The following is a 22,303-nucleotide window of genomic DNA, read 5'->3' on the forward strand; positions in this document are numbered from 1 at the left end:
TTTGCGAACAGCGTAAAGGTAATTGCCTGGTGGTGAGCGAAGCTCCCACGCAGCTGTGCCTCGATTTACCTTTCTCTGAGTAACACCCCTTGCCTTCCTTCTAACCTCCCTGCTGCACGCACAGCTTTCCAGCCTGTGTTCAGTTTATTCAAAGTCTATTTTTATTTGTGTTAATTATAAACCATAATCCCCCACCCTCTTTGGCCCTGCGAGCATCAGCCGGAGGGAGGCAGCTGGCAGCCAGAGGCCGTTACGCAGGGGGATGAGGACTGGGGATGGGGGCAGAGGTGCCTGGGCTGCCCTCACCTGCACCCCGAGACCCGTGGCCGTGGGGCTTCGTCCGCGTGGGTCGTGCCCGGTACCCCCGGGCAGGGCGGCTCGCCTGGTGCCGCGGCTGCCCCTTTTCCCTCGGGTTTCCACCCGGAGCCGGGACGAGGCGTCCCGCTGAGCGGCCTGGGGCTCGGAACCCGTTCAGGGGCTCAGCGCCCGGGATGGAGTCGGGGGTGGCCGCGGCCTGGCCCCGCCGCTGGGCCGCGCCGTGCCGAGGGCTCCACCTGGCGGCGCCGCCGCGGCTGTGGGGAGCCGGCCGGGGCCCGGCCCCCGCCGGCTGGGGGCTGGGCGCTGGACGCGGTCGTGCTGCTGTTGCTGAGAGAAGCGGGGGGATTTCTGCGGGTGGGAAGCATGAGGAAAGGAGGTGCTGGGGCTGGGGGCACCTCTGCAGCCTGATCTGCCTCTGGGGGTGGTGTCCACTCGTTCTGCAAAGTGAAGACTTCTTTTTTAATTTTTTATTTTCTTTAATTAATTGAGATGCACTTGTCACATTTGGATTTGGGTCCGAAGTACGCTTTCAAGATGATTGCTCCTATGCGCTGTGCTTTTGTTGACCTTGTAGAGCAGCCCTGGAGCTCAAGAGCAGGTTTCCTTATGCAAGGAACTGAAGCAAAGCTGTGCTCCAGTGCTGCTCTCCTGCTGCCCAGGGATGTTCAGTCGACAGGACTCGTCCAAAACAAACCCCCCTGAGATCCTCTCAGCGTGAGAACCAGGTCCACAGTGCCAAAAGTGCTGCTTCGTGCTCTCGCTCCCATTGCGTGGTCTACATAGCAGATGTAGATGCTGCTAGAGACTTTTAAAAGGCACTGAGTTGTCCATTAGGAAGGCAGAAATCCGCCTTTCAGACAGCACTGGGAATGGCAAGGCATGTTTTCCCTCGTTGCTCGGCTGCTCTTGGGCAGCCGGCTCACCATGGTGGGCAGTATTCATGCCTCTGTGTTCCCAAGTGTGGTACCGGGAATGCAAACAACTGCCATCCCTGAGCTGGCTCTGTGCTCTGAACATTTGTCCACTGGGAACCAAGAGCCAGATGTGCCTCTCATAGTTTCCAGGCAGCACTGATCCATCAGATGACAGTAGCTATTGAGCACTCCTATGGTGGCCCAGAGACACAAAGATGAAAGTCTGATGCCTGTCAGCACCTCCCTTGCTGTTCCTGTGTCCCTTCAGTTTTCACTTGAGTCCCCTCACAAAAGCAAATGCCACAGAACATGATGTTGCAATGCTAATGGCCTTTATTTCTGAGAAAGAAAATCATGAGTTTTATGATGTTGAACTGCCAGACAGATTTGGGATCCCTTGAACTTTGTTGTCACATTCCTTCCTGCACCTAATCCCACTGCCCATGTGGCTATTCGGAGCCTCAGCTTGGAACCCACTTTCCTCTTCAGAAGCAATTTCCACGGCACCTCCTGGATGAATTTAGTAGGGAAGATGAAGAGGATTTGAGTGCCCTCTTGAACAAAGATTTTTTCATGGAGGAAAAAAACGATTATTTGATGAACAGTCAAAAGGAAATCACTGTAAATAGACTTGGAATCATCTCTTTAAGAGTGGCTTGTGTTGTATTCCAGCTGCTCTGCCTCTAAGCAGACTCTTTACCGTCAACTCAGGGGCTCCACCAATTGTAAAAGCAAGAATTAACTACTGCCAGATTCAAGTCTCAAAATATAAACCATTTTAGATATGGAAAGCAAAGGGGGTGGGGGGGAAGGCTGATTCATAAGAAAACTTCTGAGCATTATTGTAGCATAAATAATATGGCATCTTTCACCTCAAATAGCCTAACACTTCATAAAGTGATATGAGCTTCACTCCTTGCTGAAATGCAGCTATTTCTGAAGTGGAACCTGATATCTTTTCTTTTTTTTTTTAAACCAGCAGAGCAATGTTTTAAGGTGGAGAGTGAAGGATACAATACACAATCAACTGTAAGTATAATCTAGGATGGTGTTGCAAAATGGGAAGATCAAGTAAAATGTACTTTTACTAATAACATGCATTCTAGTGTATCTTAAACATCCTTAGTTTGCAATCGTAATTCATTTGAAAGAGATTTAGGAAACTCAAGTAATGTTTTGTCTTCTTTCTTTCTTTTAGGAATACTTTCTTACAACTCTTTGCCAGCAGATTCTCTGTTTCCTTTCCTCTCTTCATTTAATTTAATGTCCAAGTCTCGGAGCTGGCTGAGGAACCCTGTGTTTGGGCAGATGTTTCTGTGAGAACCCACTGTTTTCAGAGCATCCACAAGTGTCATGTTTTCATGGATCATCAAAAAGGCAAGCACTAAGGATGCAGAGCGGCTTACCCCTATGGCACAATGCACGAACACTTTACCTGCAAAACAAAGAGACACGAGGTGAGCAGGCTTTAGCATTTCTAAAGTGAAGGGAACACAGAGAGGACAAAAACTACAAGACGTGAATTGGCAAAATAGCTGTGGTGTTTGGTGGGTACTCATTTTTTTTGTGGACGGCCTAAGATTGTGCTATAGATCTGTTGCAGTGGTATTTCATACTGAGTATATGCATCTAGTTTAGGTCTCTCAGTAGTTAGTGAAGAGAATAATAGAATTAACACAGCTTATCTTGATGATCAATAGCACTGGAAAGAAAGGACCCAGGCACTGAAGTTAGATATTGGAAATGGAGCATTATGAATGTTCTTCCCTGACTAAAGTAATTGTATGGTGGACTTTTTTCATGGAAGGTTTCAAGAGTGCTGTGGAGACTGGATTGGTTGGTCTGAGGTAGAAGACTAAACATTCCCATGCTGACATATATTCAAAAAGTTGTTGTTGTGAAGTTATACAGACTACTAGAGCCTCATGTTTGCATTATCCCTCCACAGACTGCATAGCTCCGTGACAAAGCAGTGCCCGGGGATCTGCTGGCCGTTACCCTGCAGGAGGGGCCTCCAGTCCTGTGAGGAGCTCTCACCATACAGGAGAGCAGGGCAGAGGAACCTAGGCTGGTGACTGTGCTCCCAAACCAGGTCTCGTCCAAACTCTCTGGGTTCTCAGATATTTGTTCCCAGATTAAAATAGCTGAAACTTTCTGTGGAAGGAGAAGCTTTCTGTGACAAAACTCATTAGTGTAATTTTTTGTGGGAAAAGGAACAGTTTTGGCAGAAAATTTTGGTCCAGCCCAGACTGTGATCATTGACAAGTCCCATAAACTCTGTAGGACAGTCTGCCTATAAAAACGGACTCGTAATTTACTGTATCTCAGCAGCCCAGTGTGAGCTATAACTAGGGATTTAATAAAGCACTCCAGCAAAAGCAGCAAGATCTCACAGCCAGAGTCAGAGCAAGCTCTGGAACAAATGGAAATTACAATAACTAGGCCCTAATCCAAACTCTGCTGACAAAAATTCAGCAGGCTGCGGGTCAGACTCGTAGCTTGCGACTTAGTTCATTAACTTGTACTGCTTCTCTAGCTTAATAGACAGCCTGGACCAGGCTCCAGTTGTGTGAAGCACTTTGGTACGTGCAGCCTGTCAGCCAGTACTCCCAGGTGCCGACGGGGAGCAGGCGCAGAGCTGCCTCACAGTACGGGGCCTGTGCCTCTGGGCTGCAGCCCTGGCCGGGGTGCTGGGGGCACGGACACAGCAGGCAGGCCCTCGGACTTTGCCAGGAGGCAATTTCTGCAGGGTGGGCATGAGGGTGCCAGCCCTAGCTGGCAGCCACCTCGTTGTGGCCACCTCTCCATGTACTATAGAGCAGCATCCCGTCCTCCCAGCCATACTCTGCGTGTGCTTTCTCAAACCCTGTTTGCTTACCCTGCGCAACGGGAGGTCCATTGGCTCATGTTGAAGCTTCATCCCAAAGCTCGCCTCTCTCTTACCTCCTGAAGTGTTTAAGGCTTTGCCAATGAAATTGGCAGCGTCGTAGAAGAAGATACTTAAATCAAAGGAAGGATCATCAAATGCTTCTACTCCGAAGTACTCTATTTGCAGATCTTTGTAATATCTGGCTCCCGTGTTGATACTGTATGGCCCATCTGCTGCATTAAGGATGTGAGTAATGTTGAGGCTTTGAAGAGTAGTTTTGCACCTAGCAGCCCACCTGTTGAAAGATGCGAAGGGTTCATTGGCAGCACGCCTAACATTCTGGTAAAATACCATGGTTTGACGTTGGTGCCTGCTCCCTCTAGGGAAGGATGCAGGAAATGCAGCTTGCTTACAGCACATGTGAAGAAGCCCATAACAAATGAAAAATGTGATGTGGTGGTATGGGGAGCAGTGTGAGTACAGGCTTGCCTGTGGGATACTGGTAGCTGAGCAAATACCTCCCAGCAGTTAGCCCCTGGGAACACTGCTTACTGTATAGAGCGGTCAAGATTTTACTTCACATACTTGTTTAATGAGATCTGCAGCTAATCTCTCACTCATTGTGTGTGTGGGTGGCAAGGGCGAGAACCCTCCCAGATGCAGCACCTTGTTCCTGGTTTGGACACGAAGCGGCTCTGTCATGCTCACCAGCCAGGTTCTCCCCCTTTCTAGCCATAAACTAGGAGTGAAGTTATTCCATAAAGTTGTGCTCCTTAACTGATGTATATATAAGGAGGAGGAGGATAAAGGGTTGGTAATCATGAGCTGTTGTTCTGCCCATCCGATGATCTTTGTAATCTGCAGTAATCTAAATAGAAGGAAACAGCACTAAATAGAAGTGGTCACGAGTATGAGGTATTTGAGTGGAAATTCCTATTTGATATTTTCAGTGTTACCATCTTTGAAAAGAAGTTTGGATTTGGACTGCCAAAATCCTTACTGCAAGTTTTATTTGGGTCCTTGTCCATCTGGCTCCTGATCCTGCTGCTCCTGTATTTGAGTGGAAGGCTACAGTGGCCTTGTCTGCTGCCCAAGAGCTCAGTTCCCAGGGCAGATAACGCTTCTCACAGTTGACACTAATTTGGGATGGGTTCTTTCTAGACTTCTGTCTGGAATATAAATAGTTCTTACCCTGCCAAAGTCTGCTGTGGTTCACAGAATGCAGAAAAAACAACTCAGACTATAAATTACCCTTTTGTCTGTCATGTTTTTCATGACATTCAAAGTCCTTGCGTTATCAGTTTTGGAAGCTTGTGTTGTGAAAACATTCCGATAGACCCAACAGCTGCTCCCCAGTGCACCACATCCCTTCCTTCTCCTCCCAGGGACTGATAACAGCTTAACAATAGGACCATATGTTCTTACGCATCTCCCAGGTAAATGTTTGGCCAGACTTGGTCCACGTGATTATCCAACCCTCCTCTGAACCAAATCAGCCGCTGGAGGTCTGCTAGCGCTGGTGTTTCATAGGAATCTGGGCTACCTGCACTGCTGGTTGGGGAAGAGTCATCTCTGGTGTAAGGCATCTTGCTCCTTTCTTGCACACACTCGGTTTGTCTCAGAGACAGCTTTTCTGAAATGAATTAAGAGGAAATTTTCATACAGAAATAATAATCCCTAGGAAGCAGTCCTGTTCATTACCCTCCAAATAGCATTACATTATTATAACTGGTGTGTGCAGTAGGGCCTGCAGGTGTTGCTGAAAGCATCCAGAGAGCAGGATTGACTCTGTGGTATGACTCTACAGTATGTAATTCATCCCCTGAGAAGGCAGCAGCATAAGACGATATGATTTAATTTCTTGTCAAGTAATGCTGTTGAAAAAGAACATCCTGTGCCACCCGAACACAACATTAACTGAAACTCGTAGGTGCAGGTATTATTGCTGTTACTGTAGCTCTGATGAGTGTAATACAGGAAAGCTCCAGCACTTTGTGTTGGAGAGTGTTTGTGCACACTTGCTTCTTGTTACTTAAAACTGGAAGTTTTTGAAAGAATGAATCATTGGACTGACTTAAACTCACAAGGCTTCTAGGGCCAGGGTGGAAATCCTAGGATGTGTATATAAGACATATTCATATGGTGTATATGTATAAATATATAAAATGTACGTGTGTAGAGTTTTTCTTTCATTTATATGGATGTATTTATATACATACATGCAGATCTACATGCACACATACAGTTATATATGTATGTGTGCATATAGGTAGAAACAGAGAGAATTTGAACCAGGTTTTTGTATATCTCAGGTGAATGTCCCTGAACACTCATCTATACCAGTATGCTTATGTCTGTCTGTCTCAGTCTCTCTTCTGGGAGCTGTTCCACCTTGTATAAATAAGGCGATAGATATTTTGTCTCCAGAGAGAGGCTGTTTCTCTCATCTGAAGGGTAGGGCGCTTACCTGGGATGTGAGGAAAAAGAGCATATAAATTTTGGAAAATTAGGAGGCTGAAAGTTCTGGCTTTGTTGCCATTAAGAATCCCAACTGGGACTGTTTTGCTCCCTTACAGACCCTGCAGTAGATCCTGTGCCTCTTTTACAACATTGTTTGCTGTTTTAGACCCAGGAGGCTCAGTCCAGCCCGAAGCAGAACTTTATCAAGAGCAAGAGTTCAAAGGCATCCGAAGAGGCCCTTCTTTGAGACTTTAGGAGCATTCCCCTGCCAGGATCTCATTATCTGGAATTGCTGTTCTTACCTCCAGAGAACATTGATGAGCTTTGTTTGGTTGTTTGTTGGTATTAAAGCCATTATCAATGTGGGAGCCACATGAGAACTTGTTCCCAAAGTGAGGTGGGTGGCCCGTGTTTATTCTGCAAAAGGTTATGTGTCCAGAATAGATCTTTGAAAGTCATCTAGTCTGTCCCCTGCCCCACAGCAGCAGCAGCTAGATGGATGCTGTTCCAAAAGCCCAACAACACTTTGTCTGAACAGGCAAGTGTGTTATTTTAAACAGCGTAGGCTGATGAGAGGCATAAGCAGAAAGCAAAAGAGGATATCTTGTTGCTTATGGAAAAAAAGTAGTTCAGATGATGCAAGGCATATTATTGATCACACCACATATATTCCCGTGACCTCAGACTAAATTTGCTTTCCCCACTCCCCTCTCCCTCCTCCTCCCCACAAATGTTAAGAGCAGCTACAGCTTTTTGTACATTCCAATAAAAGGAAGTCTCCCTGGGGTAACTACTTAATAAGCAAAATATGAAAAGCACAGTAAAAATGGTGGGGGAGATGGAAAAAAGTTAACTGGTTTTTACCTTTAATGATGAAGGAAAAGACCTACATATGAGAAACTCAGAAAAGTAAAGAAGGAATAGGGATAAAAGCCTACAGATTTTTCAGGGCATGTAACACCAAGAGCTTTAGTAAAGGAATATGTTGTGTGCTCCCAGCACAGATTAGCATGAAGAGTAGCACAGAAAAAGACATCGTGCATTGCCTTACAAGTTATACTGCCTTGCAGAAGTCATGCCCTATGCTTGAGAGCTACTGCCAGCATTGTTGTGATCTCTTTGTATTTTCACTGATACAGAACATTAAGCTGAAGCAGTAGAAGGAAATCAAGAGGTTCTACATCTGGAGATTCAGAAGACCATGGACTAATTTTCAAGGAGCATGTATGACTCTCAGACGCTGCAGATGTTAAAAAGCTGAAGTTGTGGAGGTAAGCAGATGGTTCCTAAACTTTCATTTGTCGTAGCCCCGCATTGCTTTAAGCTTCTGTTTAGTCTGTCAGGTTGTTATGGTAATGGAGATGATTTGCAGGGAGAGGGGAAGAGATGGCATCGCTAGGCCTCTTGTTCAAGACCTGACTTTGGGGAGGTTCTCTTGGCCTGCTAGAACTGAGATCTCTTGGTGATGGTGAAACTTAACAGGCGACTCCAGCCGTTGCAGCCAGCAAGGTGCTTTGCAATAGAGCTCCCTTTCATACAGCAATCCTCTTCCCAAAAAGCGCGTCAGCGTCACTTGCTTCCCATGACTAATAGCAGACAAGTGAGCTCCTCATGTCAACGTGCAGCACAGCTCCTCCCAGCCATGCTGCTCTGCTCTGTGCTGTGCTGGCCTTGAAAGTGAATTATCCTTCAGGATAAGCTTGGAAATAACTATACCAGATGATTGGACTAATGAGGAAGGTAATACAAAATTTTTAATTGAGGACCAGGGATTTTGCTGAGGGTTTTCTCCCCACCCCCTTCTATTTCAAGATACTGCAAAGTTAGCAAAAGTGCTGCCACTGATCACATTACTCTACACTTCCCTCGCCGGGTGGCTCACAGAAGCTGCTCTAGCAGGAAACAGTGACTGCAGGATGGCACAATCCTTTGTAACATGAAGAAAAATCACTTTCTGCAGAGATCTAGTCCATGCAAGTTAGGGAGGATTTTACTTCTCCCCTCCCTTCCCTTTTCTTTACTTCCCACTGCACTAGAAAAAATTGCCATTTTCTAATCAAGATTTTTTTCTGGCAGAGAAAAAAAATACACAGCCCCCACTGACTAGAATTGTCCAAAGTATTTAACAGATTTGTGTTGGACTTGCAGATTCCAGTCTTAGAAAACTCAGCAAATTCCTGGAGAAAAAAAAAAAAAAAGAAATACTCCAGTATTGAGGGGGTTGAAATAGTTGATTTTGTTATTTCAAAAAAAAAAAAAAAAGGGTCAATTCCATTTTTTCTATCAAAAATTACTTTTGTTTTGGAGTTTTACTTTATCATTGCATAAAATCTTTTAAAGTATGAATACAAATGAAGTGGCTTGTTCCTAGTTGAGAAAAACACATTTTGTGCAACTAAACATGCACACAGACTATCTGAGCAGCCTTCACATTCAGTTCTGTGATGGGGGAAGGCCTGGTGCCATTTTGCTGTGGTTGCTTCCATGTCTCCTAAAGCCAGAAGTGAGCTACAGCGAGGCTGAATGTCTCTCTGAAGTCCCAAGACGAGCCTGTGGCAGGGCAGCAGCTGAGCCCCAGGCCCTGACCTAACTACCTCCATGTCATCTTTCCTCTGTCTCTTGTGCTATCACTTTCTCAGCGGGCCTGGCTCTGCTTGTGGCAGTGATGACAGCCTGGATGGGGACAGGTGTCTTTCAGTAACAAGGTCTTTTATTAGGTGGTTGGTAGCCTCAGCCACTGCAGAGCACTGGTTTGGAGTGGACATTTGGTTACCACAATAGCACAAGCACTAGATAACAGTAACATGACACAGAAGGCTCCAGCAGCCAAATATCCTAAACTCCCTGAAACAAAAGCCAGCAGACGAAATGGTTCAAAATACTAGAGTACAAGATCAGAATATAATTTGCATGAAAAACAAACAAAAAAGGCCTGATGATGCATTTTAAAATTGTTCTCTACCCTGTTTTTCCTTCTCTTTTTCTCTGACCAAGCATCCCTACACACATCTTTTACACACCTTGTGCTTTTCTCTCAGGTAGTGCTTAACACTATGGCTCTTTGTCCTCCTGATGGAAAAATCCAGACGGAAAGAAGCATGGTTCACAGGGAAATGATCGTGTAAGTTGAATTAATCTTTCAGATACTGTAATGTGAAACCTGATCTTCCTTTTTGTTAAGAAGACCCAATCTGTGTCTCTACATTTTGGCCAGAATCCGATGCTAAGAGAACCCAGGAGTCTCCTGAGGTAGAGCTGAAAGCCTCATGCACAGAAACAGGCGCATTTAAAAGCAATAGCAGAGTTAAAACAGCCAGATGGGAACTTAGCAGGCAACTGAGAGGGGAACTCTCTGTTTTCCTTGCAAGCCTACAGGGGCTTGTTTGCAGGAATTAGAATCTCTCACCAGCAGTTTGCTGCAGCTCTAATACCAAGTGGTATTGAAAATAAGAAGCAGGTTATGGCTGATGGTTTAAATGAGGAACCTATGGGAATTTTGAAATGAGATCCTGGACTCGTCTCAGTATAGATCGCGCACATGGCAGAGCAATATTGCTTTCTTGACTGACTGCATCATATATTATGGCCTTTTATTTTGCCCATGTTGAAACAGCAGGGAACAGCAGAAGTTCATTGCTCCTGCTTGCTCCTTAAACCCTGATCTGCCTCACCAGAGGCAGTGCCCCTGCCTCGTGGAAAGCAGAATCAGTCCCTCAGCCCCCGTGCGGTTATGTGTTCAATGCAGCACTGTATTAATGCCATTTCCATTATTCTAGAGTGAAGAGAAAAGCAGAATGTACAATTAAGGATCTGTTGGCTTTTTTTTTCCTTCTTTTTTTTTTTTTAAAGAGAATTTACTGCTCAGGAAGGATGCCAGATTGAGGGCTCTGGCAAATGCAGCCCTCGCTTTAAGCACTGCACTGGGGAAAAGTGGGGCACAGCCCTGCCAGCCACCCGGTGCTGCAGGTGCCCCCAGCCCTGTGCTGCAGCAGCGCTTTGCTGGCTGGGGAGAACCCAAGCTCCCACACCTCTTCACTGCCCCATCTCTGCCCGACGCCTCCATTCACGCCTGGTGTTTGCGGTGGGGCCCAGTAGCTCCTCCAAAGCGGGCTGGAAGGGACCAGCTTCTGCTCGCGAGGCGCCAGAACTGGGCTGAGGGGCAACTGATCTGCACGTGTTGTCCCAAGACTGTATCTTTCCATGGGGGGAGAATGTCGGTGGTGCCCCCAGCCCCGTCCTGCCTCCCCCAGCCCTCCCCGGTCAGAGCCAGCGGCCTAGGAAGTGGCAGCTCCCCGTGCCCAGGCTTGTGCTGCAGCAAGGGATGGAGAACCGGGGTGTCCTCGCTGCTTGCAGTGACAGGCCCTGGCTGTGGCAGGAGGGCAGCTTTGACAGCTGCAGCTTCCACATTCAAAGGAGGAACAACAACAACAAAAAAGCATTACCTTAGCAGCTGGCATCTCTGAGCTATTCAGTACGCCATCGCCAGCAAGACAGCGCTGCCCTCCACAGGCTCCTACCATAATTTCAGAGTCAGCTGTAGGTATCTGTCAAGCCTAGGGTGATGCTCTCCCCTTTGGCTCTCTTCTGGGGCACTCCTGTCCAGGGCACAAATGCTAGGATACAGACTTTAAAAAAAAAAAAAAAAAAAAAAAAGGAAAAGGAAAACCACATCCTACTGATTCTCTCGACACATCTTGACCTGATTCTTGCTTCTCCCAGAATTAAAATAGCTGTAGTTTTAAGTCCCACTGCCAGCAGTCATAACTGTGCTGTAGTCAGGAGAGCAGCAACCCGCCATGCAGCTAACTGTTTCTAATAGTAGAAACTTCACCCTCATCTTATGTAAGGCCAGGAATGGAGCAAAGTGGCTGTGGCTTGTGACGTGCTCAGGCTGAAAGCTTCCTGGGGCAGCCCGTGCCCCGAGGGCAGAGGAGCTCCAGCCAAAGCAAGAAAAGCAGAGTGACCTTGATATTGATAACAGCCCAGTGAGCACTGCCAGCCCCACGCTGAGATGTCATCGGTGTCACAGGCTGTCAATAGGTGTAAGTTATGGGCACAGTATGCGCCCATCTGACACAAATGATGTCAAACAGACCTGATTCTGAGAGGGGAAAGGAAAAAAAAAAAGCCTTGCAAGCTTCAGGAAAGACAAACAAGGATGTTAATATATTGCCATTAAAACAGGCTCTGAAGCAGTTGCCCTTCTGCAGGCAGTATGGATTTGTATGACTGTGGATTAAAGATTTTTTTTCTTCTCCTCGATTTACTCCTCAAATGATTTTTGTCTGACTGCTGCTGTCAATACAAAATTGATGACACTGTCAAGCTTGCAAGATTTCAGAGTATCTGAAGGCACGAGTGAAGGTTTTTGATATTCCTCAGTCACTTGGCACTGGTATCTTTGAGCTGCCTGCCTCTCCCTACATTTCTAATGTAAGCAGCGAAGTACTTTCCCTTCCTGGCCTTGCCTGAAAGGGTACATGTGAGAAAGTCACCTTTTTATAAAGTTGATAAAGCTGTACAAACTCTTTGCAGTAGAATAAAGAGCAAAGAGACTTCAAAACTCCACACTTGAAGATCTATTTTGGCACTTAATTTTTTTTCAGGGAAATTGTAGAGCTCTCGAGGGATGCTCTGTTGGGGTGAAGTTGAACATCTTTTCTTTAGATTTTTAATTGCTGACTTTAATCCGATGATTTGGTTTTTGATTAAGTGATGCCCAATGGATCTGCCCCATGCCCAAGACATGATGTTGACGCCCCCTGAGGCTTGCAGTGTTGGGCAGGGCAGGAGCAACAGTGGTTGTGCTCTAGCAACTTTGGGGAGTTGTGTTTTTTTTTCTCCCACCTATATTTCATCAGGTTTTACGCTGTTGTTTTTGCAATGATGATTCTTGGTGATGCTTTGCATGGGCTGTAGATCAATGCCAAAGCTGGTAGGGTGGGGAGGGAGGGTAAGCCCCCAGCAAAGTGCAGCCCCGTGGCTCCCAAGGGGCCAAGCACAGGTAGCAGGGAGGGGAGCAGCCTCGCTGGAGGTTGTCCTTGCTGGAGGCGATTTGTAATAGATGCTTTGGAAACAGGCTGCAAATTTCAGTCCCTTTTCCCAAAGCAAATCCCAGTGCCTCCAGCACCGCCATGGGAAGGCCGTCCTCTGCCGGAGAAAGTCACTGTGAGCAGGAATACGTTAAGGCTTGTGAGCTCCTCAGGTACAGTGGTAATGGGAGCCATCCCTGTGCTATAAATAGCATTAACATCCTTTCTCTCCAGTGCCTGGCATCCCAAGCAGTCATTTTTGCTGGTGCTAGTGAAAACGAACAAAGCTTTTAAATGCTCTTGTTTACGTTCTCTTTGCAGGCTGAAATTTTGTGAGTAGTTTTTCTTACTGACTCTGAATTTTGAATTTATTTTAAGGTGAAATATTGGCTTTTTTGTTTAGGATTTTTTTCATTTTTTATTATCGTATATTATTTTCATATCTTTAGTAAAGCTATGTGGGGAAGAGCTATTGTGAAGGGAGAGAGGGGATCAAGACTAGCTATTTACAAGGGACCTCTGCGTGACTGAAGGAAAAGCCAATAAAAAAACAAAAACAAACCAACCCACAGGAACCATAATTCAATCTTACATGCTTTCTTAACAAAATATTGAAAGTGGTTTGTTTTAGAATTAAGAAAATCACATAAGGTGTTTTGGCAGATTTGTGGTGTTTACATTGGTAGATCAGAAAGAAATAATTGTTGCAGTAGAAGGAAAATCTTTGCATGCCTATCAGACAAGGAAACAAAGATGTCTTTTGTCAAGGAGCTCCAAAGACCCAAGAGCAAAACTGGCAAAAGGGACTTCTCTTTAAAATACTGATTGTATTTTCTATGAAGTCCTGTTATAAAACTGTACAGCCTCACGTGCCATGCAACTCCCCTTTGCTTTATGGGCAGTGAAGAAGCAGCAGGCCAACAAAGCAGACATTTTGCTCTGGGATAACCACAGGAATACTGCTACTAGATCAACTGGTAGAGCTGGAGGAGTTAGGTAAGTTTTCAAATACACAACAAGGGCTATATTTTTTTTTGCACTTATGCCAACTGCTCTAATTACACACTACCTTTACTGACAACCCTTGCCTTAGACCAGCACAGCAGCACTGCTGCTTTTGAAACACAGGGTTTTTTTTCATTTTGCCAGAAGATGGCAGAAGAAAGCAATCTTGGATGTTTTAAAGTAGTGTATTCATGGCTGTCTTTTAGAGAGAGCGGTTACTGTTGTACAAGAAACTGCTGTGGTTGGATGGGAGAAAAATGTGAAAGGTACTCGATGAATTAAATTGGTATTGACCTGGGCAAATACATCAAATGATCTACACTGTACCCTTTCCTATGCAGGTTTTCTGTATGAGAAAAGCATGTAACAGTGTTCAGTTTTCCTAGGCATAGTGCAATTTGGCCTGGATTTGCTCCAGTGGCAAAATCTGTTGTAACAAACCAGGATCCAAAAATAAAGAAACCTTGCAGAAGTTGTTGGGCATCAGTGAAAATTAACAGGCAGTTACTCCTCAGGGAGTTATTTCCAAATGACAGCCCAGCAAAGACCCTGGGGTCACCACTCCCCACCAGGTGCCCCCACAGCCCAGGCGCCCACAATTGCTGTATCTCCTAACCGACTGGAAACATTAGATGGAGCCTGCTGCCGACTTGAATTTAGTTCACATCAGAATTGGGCATCAAGGTATTTTATTAGTGGCATTTGTGGTTCATCCAACATGGGGAAAAGCATCCCAACCAGGGAAGTCACACTGCAAACCCAGCAGCAGCAGACCCACCCCATAACCTTGCCGTCCAGCCAGGGCCTGGTGGTGTGAGAGCCCTCTGCCAGAGCCAGCTTTCCATCCAGCCAGCTTGCCATGGAGGCAAGGTGCTCGCTGGGTGCAGAGGGGAGCAATTAGGGAGTTTTGTAATGGGACCAGACCTTCCATCAGTAATTAAAAGCATCACAAGGTTTAGGAAGTAGTTAATCTGTGGAAGGCCAAAAGCTGGAGGCAATGCAGCGGAAGAATCGCTCCTACGTTGTCCAGCTTTTTATGCTCTCTTCCCCTAGACACTGCTCTGGGCTGATGGAGAACGATCAGCTAACCAGACCTTCAGGTCTAACCTGCCTTGGCACCTTTTCCATGTGTCTTACGAAAGAGGTGTCTACAATACCCATTACTAAATACTGAATTATATAACATGGGCACTAAACCCATGGACACATACCACATCTGCTTCCCAGGCTGTGAGAAACATTTATCACTATGAAGCAAGATTCATTTCTTAGCACCAGCAAGGAGGAGGATGACAAAGGATTGGGAGTGGAGAAGGAAAAGAAAAATGTTTAAAAACAACTTTCAACTGTTGTGGTGATAAGGAAAAACAACTGAAGACATAGATGCCTTTCACCTGAACAGCACCACCCTCGCCCAATGAGATGATGCTAAGACAGACCCCAGTGCCCTCCTCCCTCAGGATTCTGATCCTACTCGGCTTTTTAAGGTATTGTTCTTTATATTGTTCCATTTGGTAAAAAAGACTTTGTTCCCAGGTTGGTTCTGTGCTTATCAGCAGGAATCAGCTTCACCTTGTGAGGAAAGCAAGTGATGGAAGCTCTGTGGCTGCTGGCAACACCACAAGTGCACTGACAGCATCCAGAAACCTTCTTTTGCCCACTTCAGTCACAGGGTCCCTCCTGCTACTTGGAAGTGGATTAAGTCTTACTAAAAATGAGTAAGTTTAACAGAGCACAAAATGACTTTGAATCTGCCTCATCTAGAACGTCCTGCAACCCGGGTCCTTTTGCTACACTTCAAACAACTGATCATCTCGGTCAAAGCCACCTCCAGGATATGCTGAATCCTCTTCTGGAGACACGGTGAGCAAACTCATACCCTTTATATGTTGAGGTTTTAGTAGATGTAGGTATATGGGGGAAAACAACACTGCAGATGCCTCTTCCCCTTCCATGCTTAGAAGTAAAATCCTCTGACCTTCCTTTTAGCATTGAAGCATTGACTTCAAATGCTAATTTGCCATCTATCTCTCTCTCTTTGTTGTTTTTTTTAGTGAAGCTAATAGTGAGAAACCATTCAGCACAGGTAGTTCTTCCCCAAAACAAAGGCAAATTCAGGGCTGTTAAGGAATTTGAAAGCCCTGGGTGGAAGGGATTTTGCGGTGTTTTCTGTTGAGCGAGGTGTATATACCAGGGAAAGAAAGAGCATACATACAGGTGAGCTCAGAAGGGAGGAAGCTCCTGCAGAGCCAAGACAGCCGTGGTTGTGGTGCTGAATCAGGTGATGAAGTACACAACTCTGTTCTTACCCTGCCCGTCACTCCTGACCATTGCCACAAGTAAGGGCTGCACTTGGGTGGGTCGCTCCTAACCTGAAAGGTCAAATTTGGTCTGAAATGCAGGAGCTCAGAGATGGATCAGCTCAGATGAGCCCTTTTCTCTTTTCCTGATGCTGTCAGATGGAGGAAAGTGGCTAGTGGCTTGCTGACAAGAGCGTGCTGCAGAGCTGAAGTGCATTCTTGTCATGGCTTACTAAATGCCTGTCCCACTTTCTGCATCCGTGGTGACAGCAGCCTGTACGTGGGCCTGCTTATCATGACTGCCTTGTTTGCTGTGTCTTCCTAAGGTCATAAACAATTGCAATTACCAAATAACCCCATCTCGTCCCTCTGTTAGCTTAAGCATCCAGTTGATGAATCGAAAACTGGGTGACAACCGGCAAGGCCTCTACGGTTAAATACTCAATCTGCCTCTGCTAGCAGAGGTGTTGGCACGGCAGCACAGCTCTCTTCACACGCACACAGGCTGCCATCTGGCCAGTTACAGCTCCTCCGCGCAGGATGCTGTGCTTTGACTTCACAGCTCCTCTGCATGGCTACACACTTTCACAGCATGACCTATTAGCACCAGCTATCCCCATTTGCAGAGAGTTGAAAGCATGCCACCTTTTTGGCACAGCAATGCAGTCTGCTACCCCTAAAGGTGGAAATAAAAAAAAAAAATCTTGGCCAAAGAGGGAATCCTGAAAAGAGAGCTAAGGTTATGGCTTTCTAAATGTTTATCTTCAGTCTGTATTTGATGTCTGGATAATAAGATGACTGGGCTCTTACAGCAACCTGAAGCAGGATAAACAACTTGGAGGAAAACAGTGGTTTTCCTGAGCTGCAGGACAGAGGATGTGCAGGGCCTCTCTCGGCCTTTGCAGCTGACAATTTTGCATGGTGTCTCTTGTAAAACCCTTCAAATCCAAGCTTTAGTTACGGTCTTTACAGCTGCACTTCTTGTTTCTAAAAGGAATGGATCTCCCTCCATACTGTTTGAATTTTCTCACACTGCTTTGGTTCACTCATTGTTTTCCTGGGTTTAGCTGTCTGTGAAAACAATAGAGGGAAAAAAAGAAAATTATCTAAGACTTTTTTCTTATATGGGGGAAAGAGTTTTCAAAGGCAGAAGAGGGAGTCTATCAGGCTGTGCACCTAAGTACTATTTATGCCCTTGAATATGTTTCACTTACAGTGCTTAATTGGTCTGTGAAAAGCCATTGCCAGAATAGGTAATTGACCATTTTTATAGAGGGGTCAATAAGAAAAACACTCAGTGCTATTTTTCTAGAAATTAAAAATAAAATAAAATTAAGAATTATGCAAAGAATGTGTTTCATGGCATAAGCCAGCCTCTCCAGAAACTATGCAAATTCAGTTGGTGAAAACAACAGCAGCCACAATGAAATGAGTTGTATACGAAGAACTGAGATCTCAGATGTGATATTATGCAGAAGGTAAAGAGACTGTACTAGATAAGTAACAGCTCAATGTGTTATCAAGGGTGCACTTTGATTTTGATGAATGTTAAAAGAACCTTTAGCCTTGAAAATAAAGAGGATAATTTCTCTCTAGGCAATGGCTGCTCATGAAAGTCATAAAATAAGAGCACTGGAGCCCTAATTTTATAGTGCTTCTTAAATGATTTTCAAATGGTCCAGCTGCTTTGTGCCACAATAACACGAGGCAGAGATATTTATGCCGGCGATAACAAGCATGCATCAACCTGCCCGAGCTGCTCTCCACAGGCAGCCAGCATTAGGTGAAACACATATGGAAAACTGATACTTGCCAGTGCGGATTGATCACAATTACACCGTGGTTGGGGTGATCCTGGGAAGCTGCTTTTTCCAACAGACAGCTCGACTGTTTTTCTTATTTGCGTCTCGCTTGCGGAGCACAGGATGTACGCAGCTGGTGATTCTGCTTCTATTTTGACACTTTATAACCTGCCAGTTACATACGCCTCCTAGGCCATGCCGTCCTTGGTAGACACCTCTACATAGGAAAGCTAACTCAGCCCTGGGTTGTACCACTGTTTTTTTGGTGGGAGTTTCACCGTGGATTGATTATCCCCAGCACTGATGTTCCCAAGTTGCACTGTATTCGTTTGTACAGAAATGTATGCACATGGCAAACAAACTCACTGCAAATGCTACATAGTTCTGCTGAGAAGCTGGAGTTGTCACCTGCAACTTTCCCCAGGTATTTTACTTCTGTGTCTCTAGGACTTCAGTCAATAACTGTTTTTCTAGGATCTGCCCTAAGATAAGAACTACCGCAAGGTGGTGTAGCTTTGCTTGTTAATTTGCATTCATTTCAAAAATCTAATTAGCATTTTATCATTTCACTCCCCTTTCCTTTGTGAGAAAGTGACAGAAGACAGGCTAATGGGAGAAGTTCTGAGCAAGCAGAGTAGGGTTGAAAGAGCAGTTTCTTTATGAAATATTCCTGTAAAATTAAGGAACTCAGCTCTTTATGTGTTCACTAGCACTGAAGACACAGCACAGCTTGCTTAAAGAGAATTTTGGTGGGAACAGGGCATTCTGAGAAAAGAGCTAATTTATGGCAATCCGTTGCTGTAAATCTCAGGTCCATAAAGCTAAGACTGAGCTGGACAGAGGACATGGTGGCAGGAAGGTACCTCTGGGAAGTCCTTGGGAACTGAGCATCTATTGTCAGCAGGGTGGGAAAACTCTGTCCCCCATTTGGGTAACTTGTTGTCTGTGCTGGACTTCCACATTTTCCTCCCTTTTCATTTGTTGATCCCACTGCAGCAAAACAGGTTACCATCATTTTAAGTCCAGGGTTATTCTTAAGAGCTTTAACTTCAGGGATTGCTTTCTCTTGAAGTCAAGTCTTATGAGTCTTCGCAAACAGAGGGGACAGCAAATGAGGAGCATATTCTAGAGGTCTGTCTAGCACATTTGTTGCCTTCATTTAACCAAATGTTTGAGTAGTGACTGGAAAAACCCTCTGTCCCCTAAACAGAGGGGAAGCATAGGTTTGATGCCAAAGCTTTAGGTCACATTCCTTTCATCTTTATCTCATGTTCAGACTGGCTGTCTGACATTTCTTCCTGTCACTTTGATCTTCTATTGCATAAGAATTTACATAGGTGTATACCGTATGTATCTTAGTTCAATATCTAAGTCCTGCAGCTGTTTCAGGAACCTTCCGCTTGATGAAGTTCCTCAGTACTGGATAACTCCTTGGATAGCATTGCCCAGAGAAAAGTGATGGAAGATCATAAGGTTAAGGTAGCAAAAAGGAGGCAGATCTGCTTTTTCCAAGAATACAGTGAACCAAAATTTTCCTGCAAAATAGAAATGAATACATGTTGTGCTGTTCCAAGCTGCACAGAATAGTGCCATGGTCACAGATGGCATAAGCTGGTACTTCTGCCTTACTCACATCATCTCATTTCTTAGAGATCGAATTTACAGCAGCTGAGATAAAGTACCCTTCAGGGTATTACATTCATCTCTTTCATAAATCAAGAACCACTTTTTGTTACTAGAGATCTGAGTCCAGAAAAATAGGAAAACATATGGCATTAGGCTCTGTAAATGGCCAATTGGCATGTCTTTACAATAGCTGTTTGCGGATTTTGGCTGCTTCTCAAACCAGAAAGTAACATTTTGTGTGTTTTGTATTCTGATGAATCAATACAGAAAAGCTCAAACAACAACAACAACAAACGTGTTTTTCAACTGAAAACTCAGTCCTTCTCCCCACCCACTAAAATACAGGATTGTTCCCATTTCTACTTGCTTACTTTTTTCTCTTCTGTTACAGAAGATACACTCCGGTCACTACAGTGGGCCATGTGTGATCCTTGACACTGACTTGGATGTAGTTTTGTGGGCCACTCCATATCTTTCAGGATGCTGCTATCCTCCCTCTTACCATGGAGACAATATCTGTAGAAGTAGATAATTAGGCTTACCCAGTCGTTGAATGAAGTATAGTTAATGCTTCTGAAGTAATCTGTGATCACTTAATGAAAGTGCTGTGTTAGAGCAGTGGCTTACCACCATTTGGCCTTGTGAATGTACTCAGAGGTGGTACAGAAATGCGTACCAAGGTGAAAGTCTTCTGCAGATATTCCATAACAATGACTTTTCTGGCCACGGAATGTTTGGTCCCCTTTGCGTCCGTATGCAAAATGTGCAGCATTCAGTACCCAAGGGACACCAAGTCTCCACAGGTCTTTCTTGCTTTGGGCTATGAAGCTGTGGAGAATTGTGTATGAAAGCTTGTGACAAAAAGCAGCGCAACATATCTTATTGCCTTGTAACGTCTTAGTCTGCAGAGCTTAGTGCCTACCACACTTTGAGACTTGCATAGGAAACAGTGATGTAGTTAAAAGTAAAAGGTTGTGATTTCTGAATATACTCAAAATAGGTGCAGAAAAAATATAACTTCCTGTAAATTTAACAAGTATTGCAGGCTCCATTTGACTACAGTCATTGGGAGTTACTGGCCCAAACACCTTGCAAAAATTCACTTCATGAGGTAGCTCAGGTCCTCCTACAATTGGACTTGAAGTACAATGCTGAAATAACACAGTCAGGTTTTAGTACAGCCTGTAACCCTTTTGCCCCAAACTGTGATTGTGTCATATTTCTTTGCTGGGGTGGTATTAATCTTGTTAATCTGGCTATATTCCACTTGTTAAACCTGCCTATTTTAAATTCACTGTCACGTTTGATTTTTGCAGGATGTTTTACATCTTGTGCCCTGAGTCGCTTATTGTGCAGCACTTATAAAAATATTTTACCTTTCAACCCGAAGGGTCTTGGCCTTGGCCTTTTGTATCAGCAGTGGCTGATACCAGACAAATATTTAATAATCTGTTTGTTGACCACTTCAAAGTCCTCCAGGATGAAAGACATCATGTAAAGTCAGCCATCCCTGCTTTATTTATAGTATATATTATATAATGTTATAGTGTGTAGTATATAATGAATTATATTTAACTCATTTAAAGAGACTGACCATCAAAATTCTGATAAAGTCATAAGGAAAAATGTCTTATAGAATACAGCTTTAATTCTAGATTGATCTTTAATTGCCTGGTAGCTCCTGAGGAGCTGCACATAACTGGTTCCACAGGAACAAGCAGTGACAGTTTATGGTACTGCTTTGGGTTATTTGGCACGAGCTGTGGCACAAGTCCTGATGCTGGCACAGGTTTGCTCAATAACAGAAACAATCACTGTTTGTTGACTTCACTGTGTACTGGGTAAGTCCCTAAATGCAAATTCTCTCTCTCCCCCACACTTCCACCTCAAGAAGATGCTATGAAACCTTATTCTGAGGTGCTGTTCATATTTGTTATATTGATGTTGGTAGAATACAGAAAATTCTATTGATAGTACTTGATAAATTTCCAGTTTCACTGATTGCAGTCTTTCACTCTTTATATTTAACCTCCATATTATAGATCAGCTGTTGCATTAGCAAATCTCTTTACATTTTTATTCATCTTGGCTGAAAGTTCATCTTTTACTTACTATATGTACACACTGCTATCTATACATTTTTTCCCACCATTCATTTTTTTTTAGTACATAGAATGCATTTAGAAATACAAATGGAAGGATAATATGTAACATATATCCCCATGGGCATTAAAAGGATGTCTTAAATCTGCACTTAGAAGAATGTCTAAAATCAAGTGATGATGTTGAGACAAAAAAGTCTGTAATTTATTTTTTTTTAGTGTCTTGAATCTTTGCTTTTGCTACCTGTTGGATTCAATTTTGCAAATCCTTATTTCTCCAAATTGTTCTAAAAAGTAAAAAAGTTAATTTCCAAGTATAGTCACAAGGTTTAACTGGAAAAGAGAAAGCAGGCTTCCCACTCTCACCACCAAGTCAGAAGTTCGTGGAAGTAGATGGGATTTTCACAGCAGATTGAAGGTAGTGAAGGACCACTGGGCTTTTCTGTTCAGCTTTTTCACTGCTAAAAGATTCCTACTTTTAGCTGTAATCAATGGGCAATTAGTCAAAGGATCTTTAGTTCCTTCTGCTTCTCTCCTTTAGGAATTATTATAATTTTCAGTTATTTCAACATGCTTTTAACTTGCTGGTGGTGTAAAGAATGTGTTTTGACAAAAAAAAATTGAACACTAGGCACATTCAGTGCAGGTGACTGTGTGTTCACTTCATGCTCCAGAGTGAAACAACCGTCTGTACAAGTCTGAGAAATAAACAATGAAGTCTGGTGTCATTCAAGATGTTCAGACATTTTGTCAGAAATTTCAACTGAAAATCAGCTTATAATACAAACAGCAAATATTGGAGTACTTTATTATTATTATTTGAAAATAGCCATTCTAGTTAAAAATAAATCGAGAAAATGGAAAAAAAATTCATG

General features: G+C 44.2%; 1 protein-coding gene across 1 annotated transcript; it reads right to left on the minus strand.

The window, feature by feature from the left end:
• Positions 1-1,314: 1,314 nt before the first annotated feature.
• On the minus strand, positions 1,315-20,194 carry LOC121073063 (dual specificity protein phosphatase 13-like). The gene is made up of 5 exons (XM_040563625.1): positions 19,954-20,194; positions 19,698-19,842; positions 5,527-5,734; positions 4,176-4,396; positions 1,315-2,667 (listed from the first exon to the last, which is right to left on the minus strand). The coding sequence occupies exons 3-5, from the start codon at positions 5,685-5,687 to the stop codon at positions 2,441-2,443; spliced, it is 609 nt and encodes a 202-aa protein (XP_040419559.1). The 5' UTR covers positions 5,688-5,734; positions 19,698-19,842; positions 19,954-20,194; the 3' UTR covers positions 1,315-2,440.
• Positions 20,195-22,303: the final 2,109 nt, after the last annotated feature.

This window comes from Cygnus olor, chromosome 7 (genome assembly GCF_009769625.2).
Source record: "Cygnus olor isolate bCygOlo1 chromosome 7, bCygOlo1.pri.v2, whole genome shotgun sequence".
NCBI lineage: Eukaryota > Metazoa > Chordata > Aves > Anseriformes > Anatidae > Cygnus > Cygnus olor.